General features: G+C 40.7%; 1 protein-coding gene across 2 annotated transcripts; it reads left to right on the top strand.

Annotated features, from left to right (window-relative positions):
• Nucleotides 1–70: 70 nt before the first annotated feature.
• Nucleotides 71–27,045, top strand: smoc2 (SPARC related modular calcium binding 2). 2 transcript variants are annotated; one of them, XM_086045023.1, is made up of 14 exons: nucleotides 71–198; nucleotides 456–582; nucleotides 8,436–8,598; nucleotides 12,177–12,283; nucleotides 12,454–12,553; nucleotides 13,540–13,581; nucleotides 16,547–16,594; nucleotides 17,815–17,889; nucleotides 19,307–19,493; nucleotides 20,698–20,780; nucleotides 24,799–24,898; nucleotides 25,295–25,542; nucleotides 25,744–25,781; nucleotides 26,559–27,045. In XM_086045023.1, exons 2-14 carry the CDS (start codon nucleotides 508–510, stop codon nucleotides 26,580–26,582), a joined length of 1,290 nt encoding a protein of 429 aa, XP_085901149.1. In that variant the 5' UTR covers nucleotides 71–198; nucleotides 456–507; the 3' UTR covers nucleotides 26,583–27,045. The 2 variants fall into 2 exon arrangements, with proteins under 2 accessions (XP_085901149.1, XP_085901148.1); XM_086045022.1 differs by having other exon boundaries at nucleotides 114–582.
• Nucleotides 27,046–27,275: the final 230 nt, after the last annotated feature.

Below are 27,275 nucleotides of genomic sequence, written 5' to 3'. Positions count from 1 at the left end.
TTCTAAAGGAAACGCGAGAAGTGCAGGATTATCTGACGTTTTTTCGTCAGAATTGGACTCCCCCACCCTCCCACCTTCTCCTTCTCAACTGGAGGTGCTGCGTCTGTCTTCGAAGTGTAGAGGGAGGGGGTGTACGAAGGAAAAAAGTCGGATAGAAGAGGAAGGAGAAGTGGAAGACACGCTGAGGGAGTAAAAAGGGTCAGGGACACAGAGCTTTATCACACTAAGTGAAAATTGGAGAGTTGCTCTTACAAACGGTGGCGCAGACGAAACCAAGAAGCTTTGGTGACATCGATAACAAACCAGCGCCAGTTTGATTTTGCTGTTTTCGGAAGAAATAGCAATACTTTATCATACTCCTTTGACTTTTACAACGATTGTTTTATTTTATCTTTTATTTTTGTAATTTCTTTTTTAATTTTTTTTCATTTGATTTCTGCTTTGGCATTGCACAGGTGTGCTTTTGGACTGAGCGTAATTTGAACGGCGTTACCACATTGCGCCAGGATGCGCGTCTGTCCTCTGATGGTCTTCCTCTGTCTGCTGAGCGCGGCACACGCTCAAAAGTTCTCCGCTCTCACGGTAGGACAACCGTTTGTTAGAAATGTACACATCCGCCTCATAGGTGATACATTTACTTGTCCAACCAATGCTTAATTGATGCATATATCACATGGAAGGAGTGACAGTTTTTACTCAAAGGCACAATTGCATTGCTCTTTTGTTGCTTTTTTTTAAATAAAGGATTTAACCCAACTGTTATGTATATAGGATGTGACTGTGTACTAAGATAAATATCACTGATGTATTTTGTAGATGCAGAACAACGTAGCAGAACCTTTGTCATTTATCGACCAAAAATGCAATGTTAATCATTATGATCTCAGCATATGTTTTATAATATCTAATGACACACAGTAGGTTGAGGTGGAGTAACTGTAAAGGCTTTGAGTAGTTTAGAATAGCAGCCTTGTTAATTGCTTGTGGTGCAATTACCTGCATGCCTGCCACCATGGTGTTGTCTTTATCAATGACACTGCACCCTTACTCTGTTTAGAGAGCTCTTTTCCGAAACTCTCGAAATCCATTATTGGTCTAAGGAAAATGACATTTATTTACTCAGATCTGCAAATTTTAAAAACGATTTTATTCATTTTGTCCCATTAAGACAATTAATTCGCTCAATTTGATAGCCGCACTTTATTTTTATTTTCTTTTTTTTAATTATTTTAAATTCATGTCGTTTTGGAAAAGAGATTTTTGTTTGCAGACATGTGCTTAACCAATGCACATGGGATTGCTTTATAGAAGCATGACAGCAATGCATTTCGACGGTTTTCCTAAAACTGTTTTACTGTTGCATTACAGTCTGGTGAAATTATTATTAAATACAAATCATGGTCATTATCAAGTGCACATACAGGAGCAGAGTGGAATGTGCTCTGTCAGGGGCTTTCCTGATTTACAGGTTGATGTGACAGCTGCCTCCCGAGGCACAATTATTTATGTTCCGGGCCAAAATGCTTTAATATCCAGTTGGAAACAAATGGCCATAAGTTGTTAACCTGTAGGTGAAGGGTCGGACAACATCTCTCCTGATGACACAATTGAGCTGTGGAATGTGGGAGGAAGTGTTGCATGAGCAGATGCTCTTCTTAATTGTATTTATTTTGTTCACACTGGATCATTTATCATGAGTACCAGACTCTGCCATGTGAATAAAACATATTTCATGGCAGGTCTGTGTCAAACTTCTCCATTGCAGTTCTTCAATTGCTTTTTATTAGAATAGCACATGGCAAACTGGATTTGTTCTCTGTAAGTGATTAACGGTGTATTATTTGAATGACACACGAGAGGCTGGTTGGTTTCCTAAAAAGGCTTCCATGTACTACTTTGTGCATTTTTGAGGTCAAGCAAGAGGGTAGACCTACGGGACACTTGAGCGGTATTTTCATGAGAACAACATTTTCCATGAGTGATGGCATGAACTAGTGTGTGAAGAGATGTGGGCACATTAAAACTGTTGTTCTCTTTTCAAAACTTGAATGGGTCTCAAACATATGGCCTCCATTGGTCCCCATGATTTCATTAAATTGTGGGCCTGCCCCAAAAGACTTCCTTTTTTTTTTTTTTTACCAGAGGCCTTTCTTCACCATCACTCTTTCTTTTGAGAATCTTTCACAGCAATTAAAAGCATTTTGCTTTGATTGAGTTAGTGGCTTGGTTCAAGGCTGTCACTTTCTTCCCATTCCACTACTAATGATTCCTGTAGCACCCGACCAACCACGCAGGAAACTCCCGCCAAGGCCATTTAACACGTTTACCTCGACTCTCAGCTGGGGACCCCATTGACCCTGTGAGGCGGGTGTGAGGGGCCTCTCAGGGCATTGGAAGTAGGGGCCCCCGAGCCCAAAAGACCCATATGAGCCTACAATGTGCTCACTGCTGGAGTCTCGCCTCCTCCATACGCCATTCAAGACCACAATGCTGCGGCGCTCGGGGGAGATAATTGGATTTGATTTTTATGCTGGTTGGTCTTGGGCACTCCACCTGTCTTGCCCTTTCTTGACTCTCTTGATATTCTGCCATCTGTTGGTACTATTGTAGTAGATACAAAAGGCAAGTTGTAAGACAGATCACGAAAATAAATGTGGGATTTTCAAATAGGTGCAAAACTACAGCAAGTGTGATATCAAGTAATGTGGATGTGGACAAGGAAGTGATGTGTGCAATGCTGACACCACATGTGTTGAATCCTTTGCATCACCTTTAATGCTGTTAATGAAAGTAGTAACATTATCAATAATGATTTAATTATGAATCGTAAGAAACTGCGCTGCCTAAATTCAAGGTAATCTTTCACACTGCCGTGTTGATGCATGAGGTGATGGAATGAGTGGCTCTGCCTCACCCATCCGTCATCGCTGGCCAAATGCACAAAAATTTGCATCTAAAAGCCACTTTATGAAAAGCTTCTACAGGAGGAAAATGTCTCCGACGCATATTTATCTCCCTGTTTTAAACAGCGGCGGTGATTCTGGGTGGTAGATTTCATGGCTCACTTGGTTTTCCTTGCTTTTTCTCAGAGCTTTATCATAAACTCACAGACACTTGGCACTTTGCTGTGTGCTGCTCGGTGGCCCTCGAGGAGGATGCTGCTTTGATGAATGAATCTGTTTGGGTTGTCAGGCTGTTGGCTGGCATGGGGAGATAATGACAATAGTGGTGTTGTACAGGCAATGGGGTGTCCAGCATGACTTGCGGAAAGGCTTGTGGCCCACCATCATAGCATGGCTAGAAATAATCATTCTGTTTTTTGGGGGAGACCGTGCAGAAACAGTCTTCTTGACCTGTCTAAAGAAGATCTAAAACAGATGAATGTGGACTACCAAACAGATCAACATTTGTAATGAAACTGTTTATCAGGAGAGAAAAAAAAGTGGAGCAGTGAAAATGTTTGACCACCTGTTCAAACACAAAAAATCAAAAGAATGCACCATTTGAAAGAGAACTATAATATAATTGCACAACTAGAGCATGTTGAATGTGGAATTCTGTCGAGAACAATGTTCCTATTCTCATGTTAAATTTGCTTACCTTTAAGCAAAGGCTTTACTTTACTTTGAGTGCAATGAAATGTAGTCAAGGACATTGCACTTTATTTTCTTGATAAACTATGAGGAAATTAAGAGACAAAGAGGACAACTGATAAATTGTTTTGTTGTTGTTTTTTTGTGTTTTTTGTGTGTTTCTCAGCTGTTGTTAGCATGTGACCCACTTCTCCAGAAGTTGAAACTTTAAAAACATGTTAAGTATGTCACATTTTAAGATTACATTTTCAAAGTACATTTTGATTAACAAAACAAGGATGAACATCCCTTACGTCTGAATATGTTCCGTGTGGGAACTCAGTACGATAGAGAGACAAAACAAATAATGAAAATTCAACGTTACATCTTAATTAATGTTTCTGACACATGCCTGTCAAAAGAACTTTATTTCCCAAATAAAACAAAACTCTGACCAGGAATGCATGATGTTCAATATGTATTTTACTGTAAAGTAGGTCCTCAATTTGTTGTTACAAATTTGTACCAAAATCTGAATGCACATTGGTCTATTACTAACCCACACTAATGCAATAGTAAAACAATAATAGTAAATATTTGTATGAAAAAAAACTAACTGGTGGTAACTGATTGTGACCATGTATTGTCACAGCACTGTGCAAGATAGTTCATTGCACACCATTCGTAACCTAAAAACATTGTGTGGCAGTACTGTCATAAACAGAAGATTCCCTGTAATATTACTCTTTGTCTCCACCCTACCCATAATGGATCCACGACCCACTTTTGGGTCCCGACTCACCGGTTGAGTATCACTGCTTGAGACTACTGCAACTTTTTGAAATTGAATCACACTTCCACTTCCTTCTGCTGGTTGCAGTCATTTACTGCACTCCATTTTGTCTCAGATGCTAGCCGCGATGAATCAGTCTTGTAATGTAACGTTTTCTTTGGTGTTTTGATAGATGGGCGTTTGCGCAGTTGTGGGAGGAAACACACAGATTTATTTGCCATTCAATAGAAGCGGCTCTCCTCATTCTCTCTAAATTCAGCACATCTCCACCCATGAGATCGGTGGGCATCGATGGGCGCTTGGAGATCGCCTTCTACCCCTGATCGTGCGTCCACGTTTGACAAAAAAATCCTCCCCATCCTCAAATCCCTCAGAGCTGTGCCGTGACCAAGGGGGATATTTGAATAAATAATCAATGTTTAGTTAAATGAATTGATTTTTACAATGATTCAGAGGGATTGATTGATGCTGTTATCATATATATGAATGAAATATGACGACGTCCAGCACATACGTCTGCAGAGTCTGTATGCGTCTCGATTAAATCCACCCAAATTTGCTGTCAGAAAATTGTCAAGTGTGCTGGGGCCATGTAATAGAAACCCTGTCATTGGTTGTTACCTAAGCCCTGAGTAACTTCGATGTCATTTTCAGTCAACAGCAAGTGGCAAAATGGTCACTCCCTGAGATGGACGAAAACAGGTGGATTTTGATGCTTAATACATATTCCACAAATGCAATATTAATCAAAATACAATGCTTTGACTAGTGGGGCCGCATAGAACATATTTTAGTAAAGAAATGTTTTTACTTGACATTCACTTTAGGGCAGCGATTAATCAACAGTCAATAACACACAATCAGCAGAATTTTCAATCATCCATTAAGAAATGTTATTGATTCTGTCAGAGAGGTATCATTTAACAATATGCTTCTTGTTGCAGGTTCAGTGATGTGAGATTGGCCTGCATCAAACTGAAATGTGTTTTTAAGATTTAGATTTCGTTATTTTACGCCTCGAGATGGATAAAACATCAGCTACACCTCAAAAAATGATGCAAAGGATAAAATTGTTGATAGAGCTTGCATATGAAGTAATTGTTTTGAACCTATATCGTATTTAACATTCGAAAAATGTCATGGCATCGAAACAAAAAGTCACAAAAAGTGTACGTGCTAAACATTTTGGTGATTCATTGTACACAAAGCTGGTATGTTGAAGTGAAATTGGATAATTTCCCACGGCACACCTAATGATCTCTCACAGCACACTAATGTGCCGTGGCACAGCAGTTGAGAATCATGGCGCTAGAATGTGCAGGTGTACCGAGAGGCCTGTCACAGCAGAAGTAATCTCATACAATCACCCTACAATTCACACTTGGTTCTTTTCAGCCATTGAAGTACAGTACAGTAGAGACTTTTTTTAAGTTATTGCGAACAAGGAAGAAAAGCTGGTTCTCTCAATATTGGTTAAGTGATGACAGATGAGTGTCGAGGCATGGGTTCTCATGAGCCAAACGGATCACCTGTTTTTTATCATTAGCATTCATTTTGTCTCCTCCCCTTGGTGACGTGTTGCTTTGAAAAAAGGGGCACAGGCATATTTCTGAAGGGCTCAATAAAACGGATTGTTTTTGAACATTTTAATTCGATCACTTCAATAACAACTCCTCTTCCGATGTGTGTCCACGGGCCTCTTCACTGTGGGAGGATTTATGAGCCAGGTTGACAGGATTGGCTCAGCCCCCATCTGCACCCCCCCACACCCCCGGCCCAAGGCGACATTGCCCCCCTCCCTCCCTGCCAACCCCCTTCCAGGTGCAGTGCAGCCCTGCAGCCTTGCTCGTCTGAACATAGGTGGCTGCCACCGAACACCATCCCTCACTTGATTTGTAAGACGTCAGACGCAACAAATTTGTTTTATTGCTGTTCATCCCACCGTCTACAAGGTTGTGCGTGTTATTTGTTCTTGCTCCGTGCCGTGCCATGCCTTCTCTTTTGTAAATCCACAACAAATTTAAGGCATGAGAAATCCTCTGTTCGTGCAATGAATAACTGAAAGAGTGTAATCTCACAGCTTTCATTTCAAACTGAACAAAACCATTAATAGAAAAGTACTCGTGTGTAAATATTTTCTTCATAAAAGCTGACTTATGACAAGCAGATTTCTGAAGAGACGTATGTAGGACTATGCCTGAAACCAGCACCTACATGTTGTTTCTCCCTGCCTTAACTCAAGTCATAATTCCTTTTGAGAAGATGAATCATGTTAACTTGAGGAAACTCTCCCACTGTAGGAAAACAAAGATCCCTGACATCTATTTGACTGAACCACTCTGTCATCTACTGTCTTTTCAGTCATTGTAGCAGTCACACTTGGTTGCCAACCCCTTCACCACCGCCGCTCTATTGTGTGGCTTGGCCAGGGGGTTTCATACCATGGTGGTTGATACAATGGTGGCATTGACACAGGTGATCTGATGCGTTCAGCCAAGAGTCTGTGTTGTCATGTTTCTCTTTTCATGGCTCAGTAAAACATCCTTGGGAGCGACGCCAGGTGCAGGTGTTGGCATAGACATAGAGTTACATTTTCTCCAGGAGTTGACATACCCTCAGATGACTTACTTTGTGTCTTTTTGCTATTTATCTAAAAATCATTTTAGAGATCCTATAATATGAACGACTACCCCACTTAGAAGTACTGTACATGCTGCATGTCTAAATGATGTATGTATAATCGGAAAGATATATGCCATGACAGATACTCGTGCAACAAATGCCTTAATATTGCGTTTGTGGACTATGAGTCAAGCAGCAAAATCCAGCCGTTTTTAGCCATCTCAGGGGGCGGCCATTTTGTCACTTCTGTCGACTGAAAATGACATCACAACTACTCAGGTAACGACCAATCACGGCTCAGCTTCAGAAAACAGGTAAGCCGTGATTGGTCGTTACCTGAGCCCTGAGTAGTTGTGATGTCATTTTCAGTCGACAGAAATGACAAAATGGCCGCCCCCAGAGATAACTAAAAACGAGTGGATTAACTCTTATTCCACAAATACAACATTTATCAGAATGCCTTCTTTCAACTATTGGGCATGCATAGAACATATTCTTGAAAAATATATGTTCGGGTTGACTTCCTCTTTAAGTACTCTTAGTATCAGCAAGAGTTAGTGTTCCTCTGTGCTACTTCTTGCGCTTAACAATCATCATAACGTGCAGTTATGTGCAGTCATGATAAGTAAAAATCCAGATTACACATCACTAACAGCACATGTCACAAACATCCATCGATCTAATTTCTGTTGTTCTCATTAGAATAGTGGATTAACTGGAGCCTAACCTAGCAGACCTTGGGCAAGAAGCGTGGAACAACCTGAACTGGTCACCAGCTAATCGCAGAACACAAATAGACATACAGCCATTCACACTTACATTTGCCGCTATGGACAATTTAGTCTTCAGTTAAACCTACCATGCATGTTTTTGGAATATGGGAGGAAACCGGAGTACCTGGAGCAAATCCACGCAGGCACTTGGAGAACATGCTAATTCCACACAGGAAGGCCAGAGCCTAGATTTGAGTGCACAACCTCTAAGGAATATGTGCTTACCACTCGACCACCATGTCACTAACATTTAAGTAAAATACAAAGCTTTCCGTCTTGCTCTTACTCTGTTTGCATATTTGGACACATTTGAAACAGAAGCAAAATATTTGTTGATTTGGAGAAATAAGCAAACACAACTAACCTTAAAGCTGAACCAATTTTTGGAGCCGTATATCACAAAGCTAGGCAAAGGAATGTCAAAATGCAGTGCACACACTGTCAGCCAACCTCCCTGCCTGACAGCTCTGATGAATTATGATATGATTTCTCAAATATATCAAGTTAACCACAAATCCCATTTCAAACCATTTGTAAAAGATCCCACATCTAATACCCTTTCAGAGTTTCATTGAACAGTTTGGAAATAGTTTGATGTAAAGCTTGCCGATTCCCAGAAATAAGAATTCTTGCCACTGTTTCCTCAGCTTATCTTCTATTTTCTCCTTGCGACAGTTCCTGCGGGTGGATCAGGATAAGGAGTGCAACATGGAATGTAGCAGAGCTCCTCGCAAACCCTTGTGTGCCTCAGACGGCAGGACCTTCACATCTCGCTGCGAGTTCCTTCGAGCCAAGTGCCGCGACCCCCAGCTGGAGGTCATCCGAGGGCCATGCAAAGGTCAGGTCATGAGTCACGCTTCAGCGCCGCCTGATGCTCTCAAATGCGCGCAGGGGGTCACAGGAGAAACTTCTGGGTTAAATTCATTTCAGCATAATTGATTCTTTGAGTGCTGGGAGGACAAGTGGGGTTGACATGGTGAGAGTGTGTGGGAGGCTTCGCTGACTGCTTTCAGACGCTCACGTTGGCAGTGCATGGATATGTACAGAGTCATTTCGCATGATGGTTTTTCTGTGTGTTTTGACATACTCACCGTATATTGACATACTATACACAGTACTCTATGTGTGGTAAAGAGTTTCAGATTAACCTGAAATGGCTAAGGTCCATCTGTTACATTGGACACACCTCATTTAGTTAATAAACTGGGGGTTGTGCTGGAACCTGAGTCATTTTGTGCAGTTCCAAGAGAAGTGCATTTCTGTTTCAGCAAGGATGTGTTACGGACAGATGAATTTAGTAGGAAGGAACGTGAGAGCCTTGATCCCAGCTCTATCAAATACTTTTTAGAGATTAATAAAAGGCACAGTTCAACAGCTGTATCTGTAGTTATATTTGTAGCTCGTGTATGAGTCTTAATGTTGTGTATGTAATGAATATAGAACTGGCGAGTCAGAACAAAAGGAGTCCAATAGCCAATGGGGTCGAGCAGCTCACAGAAACCCTCATTGCTGCTGAGGAGGAACCGAAAATCCCCCATGTAGCTCCGCCCTATCCTGCTAGTTAATTGTGCTTTACTTCTGATGCATTACTATTAGAGCCCGTGTGAGTGAAACTCTTTTTTTTTTAGATAAAGAAAGGTCTTATTTGATAGAGAAGCATTTTCCACAATTGTATGCCCTTGCCGGGTCTCTATGGCAACATCTCTTCGCAGACATCTGGATGTAGGGGACCGTGCCGGCACACAGAATAGAGGATTCCAGCTAGGAAGCTGAAAAGGCCGAAAGTCCATGAAAGTCGTATTGTATGTGTCAAAAACATTGGGTCTATAAGAGTTTGGACCCCCCTCTGCTTCTGGATGTCAGGGGTGAAAAGAGCAGGAGCTGCATTCATATTCGAAGGCGAAATGAGACAGAGGGCTCATCTGGTCTAAAAGCACATAATGGTGACAATGGTTTTGCATTTGTTTTCTATAACTGAGCTGGAATGAATCAAGTGTCCTGTCATTTTTTACGTTTAGCCCTTTTTTGGTTTAAGCCCCCTCAGAGAAGGATGATGGTTTGGGGATTTTCCAGTAAATCTAATTTTAGAGCTCCTTAATTCCCTGTTTTCCTCCATCACCTTGCCTTTCCCTCACCAGTGGCAGTGACACACAGGCAGACACGCAAGACAAAGATAAACTAGCACGCTCCACTTTGTGCGTCAATTGGATGATCCATATTGTCTGAGTAAGCCATGCCAATAACTTGCAGCCGTGTGACCAAATGGGTACATTTTTCAAGCGCTGCGTGAGTCATTGTTTTGATGGGCTATGAACCTGCCAGACAGACGGGCACTGTGTGTCACACCAAGTTAGCATTGAGGTGACACTGAGAGTTTAAACAGATGGTACAATTGGCCATCAAGATGAGTTGAAGTCATAGCTGTTTTTACACCCTTTAACTCATTCAGTGCCAAGGACATATTTATATGACTTGACATATAAATATGTCTTTGGGATTGAATGAGTTAATCAATCAATACTTAATTAACTCATTCACTGCCAAGGAGATATTTATTTGTCTTTTCATAGTCCAGCCATTCAATCCCAGGAATTTATTTATATATTTGTTTATATTTTTCAAATGTTAGGGTAAAAGTGGGTCTGATGTCCGGCACTGAATGAGTTAAATTCATTGTTAGCATTACAATAATACCAATTATGTTTGAGAGCTTTTATTGTTTATCTGCTCAAAAAAATAATCTTTTAAGATATTTATCAGAGGCGGGCAGCATGGTGGACGAGTGGTTAGCATATCTGCCTCACAGCTCTCTGGGCTCTGGCTTTCCTGTGTGGAGTTCGTCCACATAGTTGTGAATGGGAGTGTGAACGGTATTTGTCTACTTGTCTCCTGCGATCGGCTGGTGATCAGTCCAGGGCGTAGCCCGCCTCTCACCCAAAGTCAGCTGGTATAAGATCCAGCTCACCCACAATCCGAGTGAAAATTATGTTTAACAACGGTATCACTGATCCTAAAAGCCCAGGAATGCACTGCAAAACGGCTGCCTTAACTATAGCAGGTATGCCAAACAATTTTTTGTCGCAGGCCACTTCGTAGTTACAGCTTCCCTCAGCGGGCCGTTATGACGTGAAAGCAAATGTCTCATTGTATTATTACATAATAGGCGACAAATTGATAGATAACTCGTTTTGAAATCGGAAGTCAACCACACTGAAAAAAATCGAGTGTTGAATTTACTAAATTTTGGTGGTTGCACGAAATAAAATCATCTGGACGCTTATTTTATTTTTAAGTAGACTTTCCATCTACTTTTCAGTGCATAGTAGTTTGTTCAATTATTGTTCAAGTTGCTGTAAAAAGTGGAACAAAAATCCTTGCAAAATCTCAACATAATTATTTATTGCACATGACAAATTAAAATGTTGGTACCGGTAATGTCGGTCACATACGTAATTATGTGGCGCCCGGATTTCATCTACGGGCCTTAGTTTGACACCTGGTACCTGTACCCACACTTGGCTTTGACACTCATTATTGCTCTTGTAGTAATGTAATTTAATGAAAAACCTTTGCGTGATTGTTCTTTAAAATGTGTGTGTAAAAAGTAAACGTTTGCTAGAATATTTGATGTACTTATTTATTAGATATGAAGTGTTGTACAGTACCATTGTTTCCTAATTGATGATTTATTCAGTCAACCATTAAGACAGTTCATTGCCAACTTGTTGGTGACTTTCCATTCACAGTTTAATGGGAAAGGTTTCTTTTTGAATGTTTAGAAGAAGCATGATTCATTCATCCATTTCCTTTACTTGATTTTCTATGTAATTATAGTAATTTCAATTTATTACTACAGTAGAATTACTAGTTTGACTCCCAAGCTTATTTTACCAAAACTGCGTCATTATTGGGATCATTGTTTTGTCAATGTAGTTATTGATATGATAAAGGACATGAGTGAACACTCATAGATGCACATTTCTATTTACAAGACTTGAATAGGGTACATGATGGCAAAATACAGACTGAGGAAGGTTTAGTTTTGCTTTGTGCATCGTCAGCCCCTTTCTCCATTGACTGGAATGCTCCGCAGAAGCAGCACAAGACGTCTCCTTCCATAATGGCTTTACCACCAGGCACCATGCAGACCAGCCTGGCGTGTTCCTAATAAGACTAAGAAGTGTTGGTTCTATTCCCAGCCACACAAACATCTCAGATGATGCTTCCGAAATGTCTTGAATTATTGGTCCCCCTTCCTTCAGACCCCTTTTTGTTTCATCATAATGCATGCGATTCGGCATCTTGACTTTTTTTTTTTTTTTAAATTGGGCCTGCAGCTGCACAACATAAGAAAGTAATCGAGTTGTGGGTCATATCATGGCTCTCTGTGATGTCGTGATTTGTGGTTTTCCTCAGATACATCCAGATGCGTAGCAGAGAAGAAGTACACAGAGCAACAGGCCAAGAAGCTTTTCCCTCAAGTCTTTGTGCCAGTATGCAACCCCGATGGCACTTACAGTGAGGTAACTAAATAAATGTTAACTTTGGGATGTGAGGGATGGTTGCTGTGTAGCTTTTATTCACATTCCAGCATCTTCATTAAACCCAGTAAAAATGTGTACTGATATGTAGACATAGTATCACTCTAATATCACTTTAAAAACATGCTATTTGTGGGTTAACTGCTTTACAGGTACAATGTCACAGCTACACTGGATACTGTTGGTGCGTAACTCCTAATGGCCGACCAATCAGTGGGTCAGCTGTGGCCAATAAAAAGCCTCGATGCCAAGGTGGGCACAACTTCCACTCAAAAAAGAGATGGCCGGCCAGCAAAGTCAGCAAAGCAATTATTATTACAGTAAAAAAAAAAAAAATGAAAACAAACGTGTTGCCACACCTTTAACAATAATCTTCATTTAAAGAGGAAGTCAACCATAACATATTTTTTTCAAGAATATGTTCTTTGCAGGCCCACTAATTGAAACATGGCATTCAGATTAATATTGTGTTTGTGGAATATGTGTTAAGCAGCAAAATCGACCTGTTTTTAACCATCTCTGGGGGCGGCCATTTTGTCACTTCTGTTGACTTAACATGACATCACAGTTGCTCAGGGCTCAGATAACGACCAATCATGGCTCAGCTTCAAAAATAGGTGAGCTGTGATTGGTCGTTACCTGAGGACTGAGACACTGTCATTTTAAGTCAACAGAAGTGACGAAATGGCCGCCCCCAGAAATGGCTAAAAACGAGTGGATTAACTCTTATTCCACAAATGCAATATTTACCAGAATGCCTTGTTTGAACTAGTGGGCCTGCATAGAACATATTCTTGACAAAAATATGTCTGTGTTGACTTCCCCTTTAAACATCGTATTGTCGCTACAAGTTCCATATTCATAATGGAGCCTTTTAACCCTAAAAGGCCACTGTAATTGTCGTTAAGGTGGGACACACAATTCTTGGTCAAATACGATCACTACAGCTTTGAAATGCTGGTTTATGTCAACCACCACCTATCCTACTAATTACTTCATTATTAATTTTCTTTTCTTGTGAAATTTTAGGCCACGTCCCTCCCTTCACATACAAGTACAAGACAGTACTGTACAGTACTGTGCTTTTGCTGTGATTCAGTTAGTGTGCTACTAGGTGTTTCCTTCTAAGACATTTTTTTCTAATCTAATCATAGATGTAGTATATAATATGTTATAAATGATGATATTATGAAGATTGTTTCGGGGTATTTAATTAAATTCAAGGTTTTGCTTTATAGGGTCAAAACAAGAACGAGCGACCACAAGAGAGCCAGGAAAAGGTGAGACGTCTGTTGAAGGCATTGTCAAGCAGGCATGACTCCATGGTTTTTCTCTGCCGGGGATAAACGGGGGCTTGACCGACAGGTGCTCATTAATAATTTATAAATATATTTTAGAATATCAAATAAAATGCTGGAGGTGCTTACCTGGGGCTACACAGATTTCTGGTCTATCAAGAGCATCCCCTTGCCTCAGTGTAGCGCCATCCCTGTCAAGTCATTGTTGTTTTTTCCCCCAATTTAAACAAAGATGCGTCTTATTTGCAGATATTCTGCAATCCCGGGAGCCTCACATTCACTTCTATTCTTCACTCACCAAAAATAGATTTACTGTTCATGAATTCTTATGTTAGCTCCATGTCCAAGTGTTAACTGTTCCTGTTTTAAAATCAAGTACAAACATCAGATTGGTATTCAGAGCTGATCTGATTATCATGCCATAACGCATATTATCATTACCACTGTTATTTAAGCATAAAAATTGATAAATAGAGTCTATACATAGAGTACTTTTCTCTGGTTGTGAGTGTGTCCGCCATATTTGATGTGTCAGCGCCAAACTACTGCACATCAACTTCACTCAACTTCAAAGAGTGACAACCTACCAACTGTACAATGTGAATGCCTTTCATTCACCCAGTTAGACACTCTAATTAGATTTGGGTAACAGATTAGCACCAGAAACAAAATATGTTTAAATCTGATGATTATACACGTTTACTCCCACATGCTGCATCTTTCAGTATTTATCACCACAAAATCAACTGCATTCTTCGAAATGATTTGAGTGTTCATATTACAATTTTTTTTTCATTTCATTTTTAGAGCTGTAAATGTTCATTTAATTTTTAGAGATAATTTAAATATGACAAAAATATCACTCCAACATATATTGTGACTGAGACTTGACTTACGATTTTAATCAAGTAATGACTTCACTTGACTTGCTTGAAATTTGGTGGTGACTTGACTTGACTTGCTTGATTTTTCTTCCACAGTGTCTTTGGACTTGCTTTAGACTTGAAGATTGCGACTTGAGACTTGTGACTTGCACATTAGACTTACTCCCACCTCGACTAAATACTTACCATACTTTACAGTACACTCGATACTCTTATGTGTCTTGTCTGCATGTGTGCACCCTTCAAAACATGTATGTGCATGTGTGTGTTCGCCTGTACCTGTGTCGTGCAGCTTTGGTCGCCTGTTAAGGCTTGCTGCTACTTTATCAACCTGAGAGCGCCTGAAGGCTGTTATAAAATAAATCTGTTAACTGAGTGAAACGTTTTAGCAGAGATGTCTGAAGATAAGTTGGTGATGATTTTTTTTAATTTATCATTACTATGCTCAAACATGATGTTGTTTTAACCAGTCGTCTCAACAGCCCTAATTGATGATTTATAAGTGCTTCTATTATTGTACCAGTCTGCCTTGTTGAACTTTTCAGAGACAAAGAAATGTTAACAGTTTATTCTGCACAATAATTTTAACTTTCAACGTCTACCATTCTACAGCAACCACAACTTTACCCTCCAGCTCCCATCCAAAATATCTTGCTCTTAACATTTATAAGTCCATCTGTCTAACCGATGAATTGAAAAAATGTGTAATTTGAGGCTGTGCAATCGATTCACGCATTTATTGTGTGTATTCAGTGCCTGTTTGTGTGTTTGCATGCTTGATAGCTCGGACCTCAGTGCAACAAAATATGCATGTAATTGTTGAAAGGGTTGTAATTGTCTCTTGGGTATTGTGTCCGTCCCAGCTTGTGACAGTAATTAAATTCACATCAAGCGGCACTGCAACATTTGAGGGAGGAGGTAATGGTGGGAAAGGGCGAAAATTAATTGGGAAATTGTGTGTCAAAAAGCAGAATAAACTCTACATTTGCAGTGTGTCTACACTGAAAATAGCAGTAATTGCAGCAATATTTTCATCCCACAGAAGCCCATCAGTACCAGAGCGTTCCATGAAGTACTTTAATTGTCAAGTCATTGAAGCATCATTAAAACACAAAATGCTTCACCATAAACCCTTCTCTGGTGCTCAACTTGACAAGTTCATTCACATACTGGAAACATATGCATCTTATGACTGGCAAACAGCAGTGTATCTAACGCTGTTAGACCACAAATTGGTCAGGGATTTCCTGGCAGAAGCAAAAAGAGGTGTTGCAGTTTTGTACAAGGCCGCAAAGTAAAGATAGGTCATTAGTGGTTCATTATAAATCCAAATCATAAATACACTTTTTCAGATGGCATTACAATCTCTTACTACAAGCTGCAGTGCACAACTATGTAGTTTTATACTCCAATGAAGGAGATGAATAGCTGTTATAACAAAGAAGCGCCTGCAATGAGGAACACGTCATTGAAAAGAAAGACGTTGACCCTTGATCCTTGTTTGTGGAGTCATCCATTTGATTTGTCCTTACTCACGCACTAACAGCTTTACTTTCGGAGAATGAGTGACCCACAATGAGGTTAACCACACCTACGGCCTTAACTTCACCCCGAGAGACTCCAAATCTCCGTCCCCGTCCTCTTCTTACCACAAATCAAACAAACACACACCAAACAAACACTGAGCCGAATTCTCCCACAGTTCATTGTGTCGTCTTGGACTTGGCCACTGCATTCTTCAACACTTGTGTCCACTTTTATTTATGCTTAGAATAAGAAGCACAACAAGGACAACTGGACACGATATGTTCATTCACTGCATTTGTTATGTCCCTCAGAAAAATAATCAACATGGGAATATATGACCACTATCTTCTTTTCTTCCCTGACTGAAACTTCCCTCTCTCTGCTTCATACACACACTCTCTTATTTTCACCTCTATATCTACCTCCACAATTCTTGACCGGGCAATGTGCAAATCTCACAAAGTTATGTATCATTTCTGTCTAGTTTACGCTTGTAATTGTAGTCTCTTTGCAAATATTTTCCATTCTGAATGCAGATGAGACTGGCTTAGTGGTGGATCCACAACCCCCTGCAGATGAAGAAGGTGAGGCTCTGTCCACCCGTTCATCCATCCGTTATTCATCCTTCCATCTTTACACTCTGTGTGTGACGGCTAGTCTATATATTTAATACGATCAGAAAATAAACAAATCTTAAAAACAGGCCCTCCTGTGTCAAGTACAATACAACTTTATTTATATTATTTATTGATATATATAAATTTATTTATAACAAAGCACTTTACATTTAACAAAAATAGCAATAATGTAACAACAAAGACAGTGAGTGAAAGCAATAAATTAAAACACCGAATGAATGATTATGAATCATATACAGTAGACACCAGAAAACAGCAAAAAATTGTCAGTCTCACGTCGGGTCAAAAGCCAAAGAATAAAAATGTGTCTTTAAAAATCTTTTTAAAAATGTTTTTAAAAATCTTGAGTGGGAAAAGGTTTTCGCTCATATTCCAAAACATGCAAAGATATCTTAACTGAAGACTCAAAATTGTGAATGAGAGTCTAAATGTTAGTTTGTTTGTTTTTTATGTGTTCCGCAATTGGCTGGCCACCAGCCCCTCACCCAAAATCAGCTGGGATAAAACCAAGCTCCTCTGCCACCCTACAACAAGCAATTTTGAAAATTAATATTATGGATATTAGTGCTGTATTTTTGCAACATTGCCTTGTTAAGTCATTCACTGCCATTGACAAATTTACTTGACTTTTCATAGTCCAGCCATTCATCCTCAGGAATTTATGAAAAGAGGGTCTGAAAACGCCTGGCAGTGAATGAGTAAAACATTGGCTGCTGTGACCACAGTATCATGATATAGCTTATGCTTATTGATCGTCAACATTATTAAATGGAATTATTTTTATTGCTAGATATGGCAACTTCTACATCCAACAACAACAAAAAAATCAGTAGCAGACGAACTACTCTGTTTTAATCTCTGCAGGCCCAAAGTTAGATTTGAGTTATTTCATGTTGTCATTGTCTGAAGAAAGTATCATTTTCTAATGATGATCGTCTAATGGCTTAATGACACTCACAGCCACAGTCCATAGTTTACCTAGCCCAGATTTTCCCATTTCCCAGCCATAACTGTCAAACGCAGTTGACTTTTTGCAATTTGAGATCTGACAAGCCTGATGTGATTTTTACAGTCTGTGAGTTTTGGAAGCACCACGTTTGGCTCAGATGATATATGACTGTGTTTTCAATTGATGCTAATAAAGCTGTCATGGTGATTTCTTTCAGACATCATTTCCCAGTACCCCACTCTGTGGACGGAGCAGGTCCGCAGTCGGCAGAACAATAGAACGAGAGCACCATGTGAGTTTGAACTTTTTTTCATGATGATTGGGTGTTTGCAAACCTCAACTGAAAGCAGGCTTTGTGTTTTCCTGCAGACTTTAGAGAGCAATCATGGTTTGTGGCTGCTCCTCAGTCCAGATGAGGGTGGGGGCCGTGGGGGGTGGCCTGGGTGAAGCCAGTACATCTTGGTGTTGGGAGTACATGATGCTTCGGGGATCTAGTTGACTATGGTTCTTTTTGTTACAGACTATTCGTAATTATCAGCACATGGCACAAACACAGGATCTCCTATTCTTTTGGCCTGATCCGTGCTGTTCTGTGACTCACGTTGCACGTTAATCTCAACACACAGATCAGTTACCCTTTGGTCTTTGGGGACTGGTGTTTCTTCCTGTATAAAACATTCATCTAGGCTGAAAAGCCAGCATGCATGAGTGCATTTGTGTATGAATCCCATTATCATAATTTAAAACCATTTTTTTTAAAAAGCATGAAAGATGCTGGAATGATGGTTTTGATTAACATGCACTCTTTGGGGTATTGAGAGAGGAAAGAAGGAAAAACAGCCCAACAAAGAGAGCCCATATGGAGGTACTGGAGCGAGGAGAGTCCGTTAAGAAAAGCAGGGAGGCGTTTCATTCAGCCTCTTTTGTGTGTGCAAAGATTTCTTATTAAAATAAACAAAGAAAAGGGATATCCATAATGCTGCAGTTGTTTCCGATCCTTGAAGGAATCAGTACAAAAAAAAAAAAAAATAGAGCTATTGGCTAAATGTCACTTGAATATCTACAGATTAGATCCTGCTGGGGCTTTGCAAGAAGCCCATCTTTTATCTTGGTGAGACCATTGGATTTTTCTGGAGGAAAGATTAAAACACAGCAAAGCACTCCATTTTCCCTGTGAATTGTGAACATGTAAATAAAGATCCCTGCGGCTGTACAGCGCACCACAGTAGGGTGTCAAGATGTGTGGGTGTGTGAAGGCGAAGGCCCAACGGACCAAGGCTTTAGTATTTGTCTTGTCTATTTCCCTCTCTGTCATATACATCCATGGAGGACGGCTGACTTTTTAAATATTTACTTAACTTGTGGCATGGGGTGCTGTGCTTGTGTGTCATTAGCCCATTAATATCCGTAAACAGTGCCACAGGGGTCTGATATAGCAGTCTACACACCCTGTCTCTGAGCACTCATCCGCCACTGTTTGTCTTCCCGTGCCTCAACTTCGACAGCGTCTCCCCACCAGTAGTAGCACTCAGAGAGCTATCTACTCTATGTTTTACTTTGTTACATTATGTTTAAAATTGTGTCAACCAAATGTGGTTTGGCTTTGGACAAAATTCATGCTTTAAACAACCCTTTGCGTCCAAGTGAACCTGCAATTACATGAAAATGTGTGCGTGTGACAATAATGCCTCTGTGATCTCGCTCTCCAGCCTCATCGTGTGACCAGGAACAACAGTCTGCTCAAGAGGAAGCAAAGCAGCACAAGAACGACGCTGTGTTTGTTCCGGATTGTGGCCAAGGCGGATTGTACAAGCCGGTCCAGTGCCATCCCTCTACTGGCTACTGCTGGTGTGTCCTGGTGGACACCGGACGGCCCATACCCGGTACCTCCACCAGGTAGGACAGACTGACTTGATACTACTGAGTTCCTTTTTGCTTTACATTGGGTTTTTTTACATTTTATTTTATATTGAGTGAGGAAATGATTTAGACAGATTTAGTCTTATGACTAATGTCCTGACCATGTCTAATAACTTGTCCCAGTCTGAAATCCCATTCTTTACAAAACTCAGGTGACAACTTCAACCCTGCTTAGGACATGGTGTACAACAGAACATCAGTTTCCAAATTTAATCTGTTCTGTGACTAAGTAATACTTAAAATGAAGTTATTGTGGCAGCCACCCCTCCCACCTCAATCAAAAGCGGATGCCCATTCAACCATACAAAGCTCTCATCACCTAATCTTTCAGCGACCCGGGGTGGTGGGAATTGCAGGGGGCGATGGGTTTAGCTGCCACATTGATGCCCACATTGAGGGCGGCGGCCCTCTGTGCACCCCAGCACCCCTTCACCAAGTTTTGTGGTATTTGCTTGTGGACAAATGAAGCTTCATGAAGCACTTGTGATCATTTTTGACTCCTCTATGTAGCACTCTTGGTTTAAAGATACAGTGGAAATTTATTAAATTGTACTAGCCATTAACTTTAAACCAACAGCAGCATCTAGAGGAGTAAAACAGTTCACAAGTGCTTCATGAAGCTTCATTTTTAGCAGTGCTAACTAACTGAGACACCAACAAAGAGTGATGGAAAAAATAATAAAATAATATGTAGCATCTCTGCTGGCGTTGAGACAGAAGTCATTCAGACTGGCACTGTGTGGCACTGGTGCACTTGGTGCTGGTACACATGGCTTGTTATCAGATTAACAAGGATCCAGGCAAGGAGCCAGAAAGTACATTAGTACACACGGAAGTATGGATTGTGACACTTCTCTTGACTTGTCCCAGGCCGACTTTTGGCCCACTCGCAGAGCAGCCTGAGTGGGGCTCTGGCTCTCCAAGGGAAAGCTGTGAAAGCTTCCTTGTGTCCCACGCTCCCTGTCTGCCTCTCTCCCTCTAAATTTCTACTTGTCACCCTTGCTGTCCTCACACCAGACCCCAAATCATTCCCCTGTTCTGGATGTATGTCAGGGCCTCCACTTTTCCACAACTATTTTAATCTCATAAATTTATGGCAAATTTCACTGTTGCAAACTCCCTTTGGGGTCCAACTCACATTGAGTGACATGACATGATTAACCTGTTTCTTTTGTCCAAGGTATGAGCAGCCAAAGTGTGATGGCAATGCGAGGGCCCATCCAACAAAACCAAAAGACCATTACAGAAGCAGACATCTTCAAGGTACGTCTCGCAAGCGGATGGACATAGTTTCTGTTTTTTCTCTCTGCTCAGACCACATTGGGTGTGTTCTTCAGTCATTGGCCTCCAACTGCTGACACCCTTCCAAGGTTTTGATAACAATGGACGTGTGTGTGTTTGCTGATATCATTAGCAGTGTTGGTCAAGGAAGGTCTTGATAAAGACTTGAGGATTGCCAGATACTGGCTGCCCTTCCATGGTCAGTCAGCCAGGAGGCAGAGACGGATTGGTGGGGATTCATCTACACTGACATGTGGAGATGGAGGATAGTGGGATGAGGGTAGATAGGAGATGAGGAGAAGCAGCAGGGAAGAGATTTGGTGGTAATGGATCATGGGCTGGAAGGAATTGGCATTGATATACATCTTGACAGCAGCATAGATAACCCAATTAAAGGTGACTTTGGGGTTTGAGTCAATTATCAGGGTGGCTTACTTGCAAAGTTTGACAAAACTATGCAAAAACACAATAACCCTTTATAATTAACCTTACCCCTAGACGTAAATTTTCCTCCTGATATTTAGACTCTTTTAGTTTTACTAGTGGTTTTCATCTTGTTTGCTGAATCAAGATTTCTAGGAGTGGAAACAAGTACAAAGTAGTCGAGAACAGGCTATTGACTCCTGTAAGAAGGGCCCACGTTGGGCGACACAGTGCTTAGCAATATTATCAAACCACCACTTAATACAGTATAATGTTTATGATACAGGTGCCATAAATTAATAAGTGGATTTTCTCTTGATACATCAGCTTCCTAAAACAGTCACAAAAAAAATGCAAATTAGGTTAAACCAATTCTCTAAATTATCCATACTATAGGTGTGAATGACAGTTTGTCTATATGTGCTATATGTGGTCGACTGGTTAGCACGTCCGCCTCAAAGTTCAGAGGTCATGGTTTCGATCCCGGCTCGGGCTTCCCTGTGTGGAGTTTGCATGGTCTCCCCGTGCCTGCGTGGGTTTTCTGCGGGTACTCCGGTTTCCTCCCACATTCAAAAAAACATGCATGGTAGGTTGATTGGACACTCTAAATTGCCCCAAGGTGTGATTGTGAGTGTGGATGTTTGTTTGTCTCTGTGTGCCCTGCGATTGGCTGGCAACCAATTCAGGGTGTCCCCCGCCTACTGCTCGAAGACAGCTAGGATAGGCTCCAGCACGCCGCGCGACCCTTGTGAGGATAAGCGGTATCGATAATAGATGGATGGATAAAATCCAACAGTCCCTCTAGCAATCAAGTGTACAGTTCACCAGGGTTGAACTGTTAGGTAATAAATGGATGGTGTGCCACAATTGTAATAGTTGCCATATTCATAATAGACTGGACTCTACCATTCAAATTATCTTGCAAAGGAACATGTTTTATCTTGACCCAAAAACCGTAAAGTGAATACCCTATTTTTTTTTTCAAATCCAAATGTATATTCATAATTGAATTATTTCTTGACACGTGCCTCCACTCCACAAAGTTTCATGGAACCTGGAAATTAAAAGAAAATTTTGGTTTAATAATACATAAGGTTTTAAATAATACATAAACTGCTATACTATAAGAGCGCGTGCAAATTTCGATCAAAAGTGGAATGAAAGAGTGAGTGTTTAAAATATAGTGGGTGTTGGCTGTTGGATTATGTTCTAGTCTCACTGATGGATGTGTGCATAAACATTATCACTCCACCACTTGTCATCATTGTTTGTAATGTTTGGCCAGATTCCATTACCCTTCCCATAAATTGGAATGCATTTTGTTGCATTTAGTTGTATCCTCTAAGACACCACATAACAAATTGCAGACAAAGTACAGCAATTATAGCTTTCAGGTGCAAACAACCAAATCATAGTTTAAGGTGCTTGGCACTGTGGAAGTTTCTTTTTTTTTTTTAGGGGGGGCTAGTTTGGTAAACATGTTAATAATCCAGAAGCGAATGTACAGAGCTTCTACTGTTCTTCTCCCGTCCAAGTGTTTATGCAGCCGTGCTTCAGACCAGACAGGCACATTGGCCACAGGTGCTGCATTTTAGCAGCAGTGCAACTCTGGCTCTGCTCACACATGACTTGTATTGCCTAAAAGTGTTACGGGATGTCATGGATGAATTCTGCATATGTCAGCAAATATTACTCATCTTTGTTGATGTTTTCCTGATGAACCGCACTGCGTGTGAAACATTGCGAAACAGGACATAAAATCATATATTTGTCGTGTCAGCTGAAACAAACATGAATACATGAATACACTTCATGATGCTCTAAAGAGAACCTGTACTCTCATTTCGAACTACACTTGGGCAGTGTAAAAAAAAAAAAAAATCCCCAGCATCTTATTTTCTTTATGAGCTATTGCGTCAATGGCTGTAAACCTGGTTACTGTATAAACTAGGCATAATTACAAATGTTGCCTTCACATCACTTCAGTCCACTTGCTGTCGAAGCGCTGGCGTTGAAAGGTTTATGGGGCGAGATGCAAAAAAGGAGCCACTTGCCCTGAAACTAGCTGGAGTGGAAAGTAGTGCATTTGACTTTCTTTCTCTCCACAGTGGGATCATGGGATACTTTTTGGGCAGGCACTAGGAGCTGCTGATGTGAGTGCTGACAGGGCTGTGCCCCATGTGGTTCCATAAAATAACATTGCCTCTTATTGAAAGCAACACACGGGTACACACATGCACTTATTGGCCAACCTTTTGCAGCATGCAGCAGCTTGATAAATGGAGGCATTGGAACAGACGCAGGAAATAATCTCATGATTTGATGCTTTCTTGACTTGAGCTGTCTAACATGGACATTAAGGTACATCATAAAAACAAACTTGGATTTTATTTGAAAGACAGCTGCTTAGGTAATGGTAGCCAGACATCTGCTGCCAAAAGAAGCAGAGTTTAAATGATGATCTGCACTTTATTTCTGCAGCAATACAAAGTACAAAGCTATTCTATCAAGCCGCAAATCTAGCGTCCTTCAAAAATGGCATAAAAACACTTTGTCTTCTGAGACAACAAAAGCAAATTTGGGGGGTTAGCAGGTGGGTCACAAATTATACTGGGCTTGGGCCATGAGGCTCCACCAATCCTTGAATGCACACATATCTGCTCAGTGTGTAAAGAAGAGCACGGAACAGTTTGGGCATGTGTATTATCCAACCTGTAGGACGAAGGATCCGCACTATTTAGGAGAGGTGGAGCGGAGGCGTGGTGCTGAGTCGCCACCTGTTATAGAAGGCCAAAGCATGCTATTATCTCCAATGCGGGAGAATCTGGCCCCGCAGGCCTGAGCAGTAAAAAGAGGAGCATTGGAAAAGCAGAGGGGAGTCGGACTGTGAGAAAGAGGAGAGCCAGACGAAAAATCCAAGAATTTTTCAGACCTCTGTAGCCCTCAGCTAATCCACAACAACCTATTGGCCTCACTCTTAAAACTATATGGCCAAACAGACAATTACTATCATTAGGGTTATTCCACCCCTAGGTCCATTTTAATTGTTCCCGTTTTTCTTCAGTTAATATTGTCCTTTTTTGGAACGTTTGTGGACCACTTTGTTAGTTTCTTCTTGGTGGGGATTTGACATGATTTCACAATTAGTATGCCGGTCAGTGTTTCTCTGACTCCAGACTGTGTACTGAGGTTTCAGGTGGTATACATATAATGTTTCGGAACATCTTCAGTGTCCAGCTGTCAAAACCACTCAGGAGCCTCTTGAAAGATTGGCAGGTATCCTCTTCTTCCTCTAGATGAGGGGAGGTCTGACACTTTATGAGAAGGACTTAAAGACAACTGTGAGAGATGTGTTTGGGTTTATTTTCTCTTCTGCTGTCTTACGCTAAAACCACACTGCCTGACGTCCCTTCCCAAACATTTATTAGGCCACCTATGATGGATGGCAGCATTCCACACTCAAATGTTGTTGACGAGGGGGATCAGTTTCTGTGTTTGTTGAGATCCATGCACCTGAGTCTGTACCAACTGCATGATTTCCAAGATTGCACACACATCCAGTTACCTTGTTTTCCAGGTTGTCCCGGTGCAAAGAAAACGGAGTTCCTGACAAGTGTTCTTGATGCGTTGTCGACAGACATGGTTCACGCCGTCACAGATCCAGCATCTTCCGGAAAGTATGATGTTTGGACTTAATCCATCACAAAATAATTTGGCGCTCTAGTCAAATAAGTAACTGTGGAACCTTTGAATTAAAAAAAACTGCCTGTTCCAAGACACCAATCAACTGATTTTAAAACATATCATATAGGTAATACATAATCTGTTGCAAGGTGAAGCAAAAACTTTTATTACCGATACAGAATGTCCTTGGTTTCTTACAGAATTCGTATGTAAATCGCAAGATACCAAAATCAATAACCTATGCTAACCTGGTAGTAATTTTTTCTATAAATCAACTTTCTATAACTCGACTTTAGCGATTCACAGTAAAGACACGAACTAAATACTGCATGACAACTGACTATCAGAGGTGGGATGCAAGATAGCAGTCTGATGATTTTTTCTTCTAGGGTGGTGGAGCCCGACCCCAACCACACACTAGAAGAGAGGGTGGTCCACTGGTATTTTGGTCAGCTGGATAAAAACTCCAGTGGAGACATTGGAAAGAAGGAGATCAAGCCATTCAAACGCTTCCTGCGCAAGAAATCCAAACCCAAGAAGTGTGTCAAGAAGTTTGTGGAGTATTGCGACATCAGCAACGACAAAGCGCTGTCCCTGCAGGAGCTGATGGGCTGTTTGGGGGTGACCAAGGAAGAAGGTGAGCTGAGAAGTACCACCATGTAATTCATTGCGATAAGCCTTATGGGCCTAGCAACAGTAACTAAGGAGACTGGAGGTTAAGGAAGGGTCAATTTGCACTTTTTGTAGATGGATCATGGAAGGATTTGCTGTGAATTCAGCCTGAGTATTTCCTCCTTTCAAATGCCATTTAAAGTTCCTGTCACTCTTTGTCTTGCAGGGACCAAAACAGGAGAAGGCTTATCTCCCAGTAGACTTGTAAGTCAACTACAGTATCCCTTGTGCTCCCCAATCCCTACCCTATATTGACACAAACCGTTTTTGTCATCTTACTTCAGAAACACTTGGTTATTTTTTCATGTAATGCATTCAGTGACTTTACACACAGTGTAGATTAGTTTCACAAATCATCTGAGGGCAGGCAAAAAAATTTGATAGGATGAATGTTCTATCCCTCAGAACCATAGTGTAGCAATAAGATCTGGTTATTTTTGTGAAGAATGCTCGTCTTTTAGTGGAAAAAAATGTTTGTTTCTCATTTTAGTGTATTTTTATCTGAACATCACACTACCTCACACTTGAATGATAAGATTGAATTAACTTAATATTGTTGTGCTAAGCAAGTTGCAATTACATGGAACCGCTTGATATAAACATATTAACTGAAGTCAGTTTTTTGGTGTATTTTCTTTTTTAAATGAAGAAACTCTCAGATTGTGGTGAGACAGTACATTCCTTTCATTGGACAACAACAATGAGAGATTGTTGACAGATTAGTCAAAAGCAGAGGTGGGTAATCCAGGTCCAGAAAGTAAAAACCCTGCCACAGCTCGGTTTTAGCCACAGGTGCTTCTAATCAACTGAGCTGGTTTACCTGCCGGTTGAGTGGAAGCACCTGTGACTAAAGTCAAACTGTGGCAGGGTTTTTACTTTCTAGACCTGGCTTACCCACCTCTGGTCAAAAGTAGTAGTAGTAAATATTATTACAAAAATATGTGTGCACGAAATTTATGTGACGACATTTGCTCTCCCCAGCACCCCTCAAAGAAGCAAGGCTAAAACAGCAAGTGAGGATCACGCCTCTGCATGGAGATTCTGCCCTCACCATTCGGCAACAACGAAAACCATAGTATTTGCACTTTGTACTTTAAGGAAAAATGTAAATTCACTTTGTAGAAATAAGGTATTTAAACAGACTGCTGAATCTGTGAATGTTGTAGTTAGCTTTTTTTCGTGTGTCCTGACCAGCAAAAATTATTAACACATACAATGTATGTGTCCTTTGAGTGTCTGAGTTTTCATGTTTCATTTTGTGCCCTATTCTAAGTGGACTTTTCCTCTTGTGTTGATGACTATAAATCTGATGTTTGTATTGTTTTCTCCAGATGACACCCATTCATTTGGAACGTAGTATCTTTTCCTGTGTCATTAACGGCAGCTTGTTTCAAACACTAACCATGAGAAACATGCTACAGATTCCCATGTATTCTTGTTTATTAGAAATAAAGAAGTGTTTTATACATATTTTGTTTTTGTGCGTGTCTGGCTGACTGCTAATTACATGGAGTAATGTTTTGTGTGCAGGTGTGTGTGTGTCAATCTAATCCAATTAGGCTTCTTGAGTTATTTACGTATGTATGTAGCATAATTGCAGTGTTTTTTGTTGCCATGTGTGTACTATTCAATAAAACACCTTGTTGACACAGTCCTAAGAAGCCAAGTATTAGTCATACATAGCAAAGGTCGTGTATC

This window comes from Filicampus tigris, chromosome 11 (assembly GCF_054856515.1).
Source record: "Filicampus tigris isolate MCC_2025a chromosome 11, RoL_Ftig_1.0, whole genome shotgun sequence".
In the NCBI taxonomy this organism is placed as follows: Eukaryota; Metazoa; Chordata; class Actinopteri; order Syngnathiformes; family Syngnathidae; genus Filicampus; species Filicampus tigris.
The sequence above is the reverse complement of the archived record's forward strand: the minus strand, read 5'-3'. Positions and strand labels throughout refer to the sequence as shown.